At 55.7% G+C, this 9,646-nt stretch overlaps 3 protein-coding genes across 3 annotated transcripts; 1 reads left to right on the forward strand and 2 right to left on the reverse strand.

Moving 5' to 3' along the window:
- Positions 1 to 591: 591 nt before the first annotated feature.
- CkaCkLH20_11889 (nicotinate nucleotide adenylyltransferase) lies at positions 592 to 1,451 on the reverse strand (the record flags this gene model as incomplete). Its single annotated transcript, XM_038894603.1, has 2 exons — positions 592 to 693; positions 759 to 1,451. 2 exons carry the CDS (start codon positions 1,449 to 1,451, stop codon positions 592 to 594), a joined length of 795 nt encoding a protein of 264 aa, XP_038740044.1.
- A 3,143-nt stretch (positions 1,452 to 4,594) lies between these two features.
- CkaCkLH20_11890 (pectate lyase C) lies at positions 4,595 to 6,281 on the forward strand (the record flags this gene model as incomplete). Its single annotated transcript, XM_038894604.1, has 5 exons — positions 4,595 to 4,674; positions 4,742 to 4,882; positions 4,943 to 5,087; positions 5,147 to 5,507; positions 5,671 to 6,281. The coding sequence occupies 5 exons, from the start codon at positions 4,595 to 4,597 to the stop codon at positions 6,279 to 6,281; spliced, it is 1,338 nt and encodes a 445-aa protein (XP_038740045.1).
- Positions 6,282 to 6,986: 705 nt separating this feature from the next.
- On the reverse strand, positions 6,987 to 9,199 carry CkaCkLH20_11891 (g-protein coupled receptor; the record flags this gene model as incomplete). Its single annotated transcript, XM_038894605.1, has 5 exons — positions 6,987 to 7,031; positions 7,588 to 8,307; positions 8,368 to 8,586; positions 8,638 to 8,842; positions 8,901 to 9,199. The coding sequence occupies 5 exons, from the start codon at positions 9,197 to 9,199 to the stop codon at positions 6,987 to 6,989; spliced, it is 1,488 nt and encodes a 495-aa protein (XP_038740046.1).
- Positions 9,200 to 9,646: the final 447 nt, after the last annotated feature.

Below are 9,646 nucleotides of genomic sequence, written 5' to 3' on the forward strand. Positions count from 1 at the left end.
CGGCTCGTCCACAGACACGAAAGCAAGTTCGCACACCCCATGTTTCTTGTGATTATTAGACAAACACGATGTGCCAGGTTTGAACGTTCGTTAAACCGGCGAAGGCGAAAGATATCATCGCAGATGAATCTCGCGAGTCTTTGGTCCGCGACTTACGGGGGCTTGCTGGGAAGAAGATGTGGCGCGCACAGCACTGAGCAACAGGTCAGTTTCAATGAAATTGGATAGACGATGCAGTGACGGAGCCAAGCCCGGCCCGAATAGAAGCTCTGATTGCAAAATGGGAGATGTCCCTGTAGTCGATATAGAAAAGCCCGCCCGATGCACCGTAAACCCAAAGAGTAATAACAGTAAACAGAAAAAAAGAAAAAAGTCGTCATCCATCCTTCTCGATCTCCGATGGAGATGGACATTCGTAAAATCCCAAACGCTGATATCCACACCAATTGCCTCGCCGTCTTCTTCTTCGTCTTCTTCTTCTTCGTCTCTCTTTAAAAATGGTCTTCATCTGATCTCTCGCTGGTCTTTCATTTTTCTCTTTTTTCTACAATGGCGGAAAAGGGCGTCGTGTGTCCTGACTTGGGTCACACGCTATTGCACCTCCTTCTCCTTGCCCTTTTCGTTTGTTGCGGTGTCGTCTTCGTGGTACAGGCCGTGCTCGTCAATGTACTTGATGACTTCGGCGGGGATGAGCTGCGGTCGGGGTTAGCAAAGAGAGTCTTTGGTAGGGACGAGAAGAGACGAAGAGAATGACTCACGTAGTCGATGCTCATATTCCTCCTCAACAGGAGGCGGATCTTGGTGCTGGAGACGTCGTTGGGGACGACCTGGGGGATGTAGTAGATCTGGTCCTCCCACTCCTTGAGGTTGGTGAGGGCCTCGTCGATGTTGACGCCGGCGCGCTCGAGGACGAAGGCGCCGAAGTCGCCGAGGATGTGGCGCAGGTCGGCGGGGGACCAGACGCCGGGCTGGCTCATGGTGTTGATGAGGTCGGCGCCGGCGAGGACGGCGATGCGGACGCGCTTGCCGTTGCAGCCGCCGCGCTTGACGTTGATCTCGTGCTCGAAGTGGTCGAGGACGACGGCGGTGGGGACGTAGGCGGACTGCTCGGCCTCCCAGGGGTCGACCATGAGGAACTTGGAGGTCTGCTCGGCGGCGATCTCGCACATGCGGCGGCGGTGGCAGGCCGGGGCGAGGCCGCGCTTCTTGTAGGCGTCGGAGACGGGGGAGAGGTAGGAGCCGACGAGCTCGTAGTTCGTGTTGTAGCGGACGTAGTCGGCGGCCATGACGGCCATGCGCAGGTGGAGGAAGGTGATGGGGGAGTAGGAGCCCGGGGCGACGAGGACGAGGGGTTCGCGGTCGGGTTCGGACTGTGTGAGGCGGAGGCGGTGGTCGGGGAAGACGTAGCCGGGAGGCGTCATGGCCTCGATGGTCTCTGGGGAGGCGACCATGGCTGCTGCGGTTGCTGCTTCGGTTGCGGGTTTTTGCTCGATATTTTGCGCGACGCCGCGGAGACGCCCGGTATTCGGTTGTGGACTTGGTGATGCGGAAGAGAGGTGTGTGTTTGTGTGGCCCTTGTGGTGGTGGTGTTTGGTGTGGCCTCGGAATGCGGCTATCGGTCGGTGCCTAGCGGGCGGGAGAGGACGGAGGATGACGGGATCTGCTTGTGAATGAAGGGGACCTTTTTTTTTTCTTCGTCAGCCTTGCGCCGACGACGTCATGTGCCACGGACGATAGATTAAGAGGAACCGTTGAAGAAGAATTAGGAACGTACCTCTCTGTGGCTGAAAACGGGTTGGATGGTTGTCGCGACGATTGAGAGTGAGGGTTTTTGGCGATATCGGGTATTCCGAGGGTTTGAGTTGGGTTGGTTTCGTAAAAGGTTGAGTTGGAGCCGAGTTGAGATGGGTTGGGTGGTAGGTTGGGGCGGGAGGGATGGAATTGCGTGACTAAGGTTCTAGATGGCACTCAGTCTGTGGCTGTTCGTTCGTTCGTTTTGTCGGGGTAAATTATCTCGTTTTGGGGTATCCGTAGGAAAAGACAGAGAGAGACGAGTATTAACTCCGAAGAAGCGTGCGTGAGTGAGGGGTGGAACCCGCGGTGTTTTGCGACGACGAACGTGGGCGGGCAAGCGGCGGTTGGCGGTTTGGTTGTGTCGCAGCTTCCCTCTGAGTGCAGTGTTCAGTGTTCGGTGTTGCGGCCTGCTCGCATCGAGGGGTCGGTGGGGCCGCGGGCGAGGTGCTTTAGTCAGCTGGGAACCCCGCTACTCTGACAGAATACGGAACGCTGATTGGAGGGGCTATGTGTCGGGGAATCGGAGAAAAACCGGGTCTGAGGCGGAATTGAAGTTCCAGGCCTCACGGGCGCTGCTCCGACGCCGTCTTCGGTCTTGTTCTTTTTGAGGCTGGATATCCGTTGCTTTGCTAGCGGTTTGTTTAATGTGCTTTATGCTTTGTGTTTCATTTTGTGTTGAAAATGAGACGAAACAACACGTGGGTGATGAGACTGAGTGTCTCTGGCTGAAGGCATCGTGAGACGATGATGAGTGAGTTGCCTCGATGGCCGGGTTAAGCCCGATTAGTCATGAAATGTGCAGACTCAAAGTTGAATGTCCTCGGCAGTTGTTACTAGCAGTTTGCTTCGCAGAAAATGAGAGTCGAGACTCGATTGTGCAACTCTCATCACAGCACGACAGTAACACGGTCAGGCACCCTGTTGCATGGCTGCCTCGCACTAATTCAGTCCAACATGACTGCCTTGTCAGACCTAATGTCCAGCCTGAGTTGCGTCTCAAATTCCATTCATTCTGATGCCTTCTCGACACTTCCTCATGTCTTCCAAATGTTTCTTCCGCTATGCGCCTCTGCTCAGATGAGGGGTAACTGCCTTACACTAAACCCTGGGAATGACTTGCCGAAGAAACCTGATTCGCCCGTGTTGCATTTCCGACTTTCAACGGCAGTCTCAGTCTCTCACTGACAGAAACGGGCAAAAAGCAAGACCACAGCCTCAAAGCTCCATCCCCACGTGACACTTTCACTCACCGAATGCTCAGAGTCCTCGTGACGACCTGACAGGCCTTGAAGAAAAGCTTTGCGCCTTCTCAGCGGTACCCTTGCTCCGACATCGCCCCCCTCGTTTGGGAATTCGTTAGCGCTCGTCGGCGCTCTCCTCTTTTTGCCGTTTCATTCTCACTGGATCGGAACCCACGAAAAGGCGCCCCAAGCTCCCTTCCCTTCCCTCGGTCGGCACCGTCGTCCGTCTTGGAATGTCGAATCTTTAATGCCGCCCTCATGAGGATGGAGGGGTGGCTACGGTAACCGCCGGTTCCTCGTCCCATCCGTGATGACAAACGCTCGACTCCATCTCAGCCACACGGGGCTGTCACTGGCCACGGCATCTCATGTGAGATCGGATGACAGGTGAACGACATCTCATCACGGATTGAGCCTCATTATTTGAGCGGTCCAATTCAACGACTCGCGAACGTTGCGATTTGAGCGTATGAAGATGAGGTCGTGGTCTCTTTTCTCCGTGGATGCCGCGGATTTCATACCCGGAACCAATCGCCTGACCAGGTTGACTCAGCTCATGAATTGCATGCCATTTCCATCGCGGACGTCCTGTTCACGAGAACCTACGCTCACCACGGCAGTCGCATCGCCAATCTAAGCATCATCGAATTCTAATATCGACAATGACGTCCTACAGGTGGGATTGATCTCACTTTCACATCGCCCACCTACCCGCGGTACCGACACCGAGCAACACTTTTATATGAGAATACCACCTCCTTTTTTAACCTTCTCGTGTTCTCACCAGCTCCCATGTCACCCAAAACACACCTTCATCAACATGAATCCCTCCGTGGCGCCGTGCCCCCGGCCCCGAGCAGCCCCGTCGCAAGCCCCTTCAATATCCCGTTCACCCAAACAGCACAAGTCCGCAGGGATTCCCCACACGACACAACCGAATCGGGAACCCATCTTCCTCGTCTTGGCCCCGAACCGCGCTGAAATGTCTCCCACCAATCGTCTCAGGATCTCTCCGACTCTCTCGTTACGCCTGGATAGAGAGAAGCGCTACTGCACGGAATGGTAAATCCAGTGGACTGGCAGCAAGCCCACGGCGTCGTGGATCAAGGGGATCGATCACGGAGAATACGCACCAGTTATTGAGTCCAAAATATATTGAAATATTGAACAAACCCCGGTCAATCGACCACCCCGAAGAAGCAAACACGACCGTCATGCCAGATCCAGCCTTCCGCTGGTCACCCTCCAATGTCCCGTCCTGTCAGAACCAGATGAACCTCTGCCGTGCCGTCCCCCTTTGACAACTTCGTCCAGGGGCCCGCGAACAATAGCCCATCGCCGGTGCTACGCGGCGACACCTACAAAACCAATCCGGGGACCCACGGTGGTTTCTATCGTTCTCTTTTGCCTTTTTTTTGCTTTGCTTTCGCTCTGCTTGCCGTTTTCCCCAGCCAAGAAGAAAGTCCAATTCCTTTTGGTTTCATTCGCTATTCACCCCCCTTGTTTCTTGGTTTCAAGTTGTCTGGTACACTCTTTGTTTCGATTCTTCTCACTCCAACATGAAGGCTTCCGCTACCCTCTTGGCCGCCGCGGCACTCCTGTGCCAGGGCGTCGCCGCTCTCCCGTGCCAGGACCCCTCGTGAGTTATATCGTCCGATGTATGGGTGACATTGGCCCGGCTAATCAAACACTTTGGGGATCTCCAGCGCCGGATGCGGTGTCGCTGTGGCCGGCACCAAGGTCTCCCGCGCCGACGCCACCCCCTCCGCCTTCCCCGGCGCCGAGGGCATGGGCCGCATGTCCGTCGGCGGCCGGACCGGTAAGGTCTACAAGGTGACCAACCTCAAGTAAGCCTCCCGCGATCCCTTTCGTGTTAGTCCACGTCGAACTCACCAAATTGCGCGCAGCGACTCCGGTACGGGCTCCCTCCGCGACGCCGTCTCGCAGCCCAACCGCATCGTCGTCTTCGACGTCGGCGGCGTCATCAACATCAAGGCCCGCATCGTCGTCTCCAAGAACATCTACATCGCGGGCCAGACCGCCCCCGGCGGTGTAAGTCATCATCCCTCACCTCTCACCCCCTCTCCATCCAGTCTAACACAAAAGTCAAGGGCATCACCGTCTACGGCAACGGCTTCTCCTGGTCCAACGCCAACGACGCCATCGTGCGCTACATCCGCATCCGCATGGGCAAGGGCGGCGACAGCGGCAAGGACGCCATCACCATCGCCGACGGCAAGAACATGATCTTCGACCACGTCTCCGTCTCCTGGGGCCGCGACGAGACCTTCTCCATCAACGGCGACGTCTCCAACGTCACCATCAGCGACACCATCATCGCCCAGGGCCTCGAGACCCACTCCTGCGGCGGCCTCATGCAGACCGACGGCGGCATCTCGCTCTTCCGCAACTTTTACGTCGACAACAAGACCCGCAACCCCAAGGTCAAGGGGCGTAACGACTTCCAGAACAGTGAGTTTGCTCCCTTTTTCGTTTTGAGTAGGAGGTGGTGGAAAGGGGTGGTCGGATCGGAGTGGGTTCACTCACTCACCATCGGCCTCATCAACACCAAAGCACCATCAATCTCATCGCCATCATCAATGACTACAACAGCGCTGACTTTCCCCTCGCTTAGACGTCGTGTACAACTGGGGCGGAGGCGGCGGCTACATCGCAGGCGACAGCGACGGCGCGAGCTACGCCAACATCGTCAACAACTACTTCATCTCCGGCCCCTCCACGAGCGTCACGGCCTTCACCCGCGGCAACGCCAACTTCCGCGGCTACGTAAAGGACAACTTCTACGACTCCAACCGCGACGGCGTCCTCAACGGCGCCGCCCTCTGCGTCTCCACCACCTGCTACTCCGGCATGGCCATCCAGACCGCCCCCTTCGACTACCCGGGCCCGGCCAAGCAGCTGACCCCGGCCGCCGCCGTCACCCACGTCATGGCCAAGGTCGGCGCCTCCCTCAAGCGCGACGCCGTCGACGCCGCGCTCGTCAAGCAGGTCGCGTCCTACGGCAAGGAGGGCGCCCTCATCAGCGACCCGGCGACCATGGGCGGCCCGGGCACCATCGAGGCCGGCGCGGCGAAGAAGGATACCGACGGCGACGGCATCCCCGACGAGTACGAGTCCGCGAACGGGCTGAACCCGAACGATGCCGCGGATGGGATGAAGATCGGTGCGGGCGGGTACGCCAACCTTGAGATCTACGTCAACTCGCTCGTCCCGGCTGTGTACTGAACGGGATGAGATGGGGTGGTGGTGGTGGTGGTTGGAAGGGTCCGGCTTGATGGCGGGTTCCTTGGCTGTATATAGCACGCTCACTTTACTTCTTCTTTGTGTATAATGCCCTTCGTCGGTTTGCGGCGAGGTACATATTCTTTTCAATGGACATACGGTTAATCTTCCTCAAACTTGGGTACTCAGTGACAGCCTTAGGTGGAATACTCGCACGAAAGAGACGACAACAGACGATAGCAGAGACGACAGCACACGACATCAGAGACGAGAGGCTCATGCCGACGATGAGTTATGGGTATGAGCACGAACCAAGACTTCTCACTAAGCTCATCTAAGATCTTACATCCTCCCAAAGCTTGGTAACTAAACCACAGGCCCGATGGCCCGAATTCCACGTACCAACAACACAAACCAGCAACTCATATCGTAAGGTATTATCCATTTCGAACGATAACTCAGTTCACCTTTAATTGCCACTCATAATCATACGTAGATGCACATGCGTGTTGTCCTGAGTGGACTGTCGGCACGGCACGCCTTTTGCCTCGCACCTTCCTCTCGAGATCTCTCTCCACATCTTCGCTTGTCTTACACCACGACGAAACCAATTTTCTGCTTGTTTGGGAATCTGGAAGAGCTCTCACAACCAAAACTACCTATCAACACGGAGCTACCCCTCGTGAACTTCTCCGGCCCCGTCGCTTCCTAGTGGTAGTCGAGCTGGGAGTACAAGATGCTGCTCTTGGTGTACTGTGTTGTGCATGTGACGTCCTCTGGGGAAGTCATGAGGCAGGATGATAAGCGCAACCAGAGGTAAAAACTTCGGCGTTGGCTGTCACTCTCCTGCGACCAATATATTCACTTTTCTCGAGTTTCAACGGCCCCCTTGCGCAAAATTTAGTCTGCATTAAGAACAAGCAGTTAACAGGCCGCAACGACAGCTTCCGCTGCCAATTTCCATAAAGTACTTCACGACAAAAACGAAAGATTCGGACGGTAGACGGGGTATGATTTGATATCTACAGTTATCAGCCGATGTGTTGTGAACATCGTCAGGTCATAAGCAAATAAGTAGGCCGCGCGGAACCACCGCCGCGAATCCATATGATATACAAGTCCCAAAATCCCCCAATATGTTTGTTGCTGGTATCTCCCTCAAAAGACGCTGCCGGCACAGTCCCAACCCGTCTCAAACATTACTTATATCGACATCCAGACTCCCAATAATGTGCAGGCCTCTGGAAAGACGTGCTTCTCAACGTACACATAGTGATCATATACTAAACGACCCTCGCAGCGCACGAACAGTCCCAACTGCCGGAGGTGACGTCAGCTCGAGCTCGCTCGTCTGGTCGCTACCGAAGGCTTTTGTATGCCCAAAGCAGCGTCCGTTAAACCGTTCCTGCCGTTCAGCACGAATAACTTCGATTCGTCTGCCACCAAGGCGGCCGTCGCACTGGCTGTCGAGCCTCCGGGCCTGATTTCGGTGTCGCATCTCCAGCCATTCCTCTCTGAACGTCCCCCAGCTGGTCATGAAGAAGATGACGGCGTTCCAAACACCCTGGAGAGGCAGCACCGTGGCACTGGCGACGTGAAGGCCAAATGCGACCTGGTTGGGTCTGATGAGACTGTACACGCGGTTGATCGAACTCGGGGTCCATGTGACGAAGACGGAAATGGCAAAAATGAAACTGGTTCGGAGATAGGCGAGCTTGACAGGATCGAGACTCCTCAGACGAGCCGAGAACTTCTCATTGATCGAACCAACGCGTTGGAAAACGGAGCGCCGAGGCTGGGGCGGAGGCGGGGTGGAAGTGCAAGTCGTCTCGAAACGTGGACTCGGCGGTGCGTCTTGCTCGTCGCTTGTACGCCATGAGCGTTCATGTCGAGCTTGCTGATTGGAAGCAAAGTCCTTTGTTACAGCTGATGACGGCACCTGGGGGGGCGTCCAAGGTCTCGGGGTGACGGTGGTAATTTGTACCTCTGTTACGGCAGTGCCGTAGTACTCGGCGCGTCCTGTGAGGTTCTGAAGAGTGTCAACGAGTGGCCAGTCATCTGGGATTGCCCCGCACGACCGGTGAGATACCTTTTCTGCAGAGTCCCGCTGTTCGTCTGAACAAGAGACGTCTTTTCCGTCCTTGCCGGGGTTGCTGAAGGTCAAGTTCCGGAGTTGATTGCGTTGATGAAATACATGATAGCCGACGGCGAAGTAGATGACACAGGAGCCGAAAATGCAGCACCAAATGGGTATGTAGTAGGTATAAATGCGAAGGGCGCCCCATTTCGCGTTGATCCAGCACCAGAGCTGCGCAGAGTCAGACAGAGAACAGCACACACTCAAAGCATCTCAACTTACGGTAGCATCACCGTAGATCAAATCATTGGGCCCATCTGGTCTGATGAAGAGACAGCAGAGGGCGGGGATAAGGGGGCAACCGAAACAGATTGCGCAGTAGACCCAGAGATATTGGCGGAAAGAAGAAGGATTGGCGCCGGCGAAGAAGACAAGAAAGACGTTGATGGCCATGGCGAAGGACCACCATGGATCAGATTGCATGAACCTGTGGGTGAAGTCGTCAGCAATGGAAGATGACGACACGACATGAGGGATGGACCAACATTTCGAGCAAGAATGCTTGGATTTGACACAAGGCGGAGGTCTCGCCGTTACGGATACCATCGTACCCCATGGCGCAAGCAATACTCGCGCCGACGTTGGCGATGGAAGCCATGAGAATGAAGAGGTTCGGCACATTCCTGATGCGCTTGAAGGCCCAATAGGTGACGAATATCAAGCTGACTCCAAACATGGACAAAGAAGCCCCGACTCTTTCGAGCGCAATGACGATGTCGATTTGATTTTGAGAGAGAGAGTCCGAGGTCGCCCTCGCGACGGCGGAGCCATGGTCGCCGGCCATGGTCGACGATGGATAGAATACAAAACTTTGACAATGGCGTCTTGCCAGACGAAGGTGGGAAAAACGATTTGACAGGTCGCCTGAGAAAGATGGTCAGTACTCGAGTCTTCTTTTGTCGACGGCGACAAGACCGCACGACGGACAGAGCTGCAAGCATACTTGGAGCTGAAATGCAGGCCGAGAGGCCGCAACTCGACCAGGTTGAAAGAGCCTCGATAGGACCGAAAGACAAGGGTGAAAGAGAAATGGAACTGACGACAAACGTCGCACAAGGAACGGAGAAACTGTTTTCGAACGCTCGGGGCGAGAAGGTGATTCGAAGGAGCGTCGGGACACCAAGGCAGGGCAGGGCGGAGTAGGCTTTGAAGGCGCAGAGTAAAGCCCAAGCACAAGCAGGATGTTGTGTTGGTGAAGGGCAGCTTCGTGCGACGAGCCGGTGGCCACTGC

Source organism: Colletotrichum karsti (genome assembly GCF_011947395.1).
Source record: "Colletotrichum karsti strain CkLH20 chromosome Unknown Scaffold52, whole genome shotgun sequence".
NCBI lineage: Eukaryota > Fungi > Ascomycota > Sordariomycetes > Glomerellales > Glomerellaceae > Colletotrichum > Colletotrichum karsti.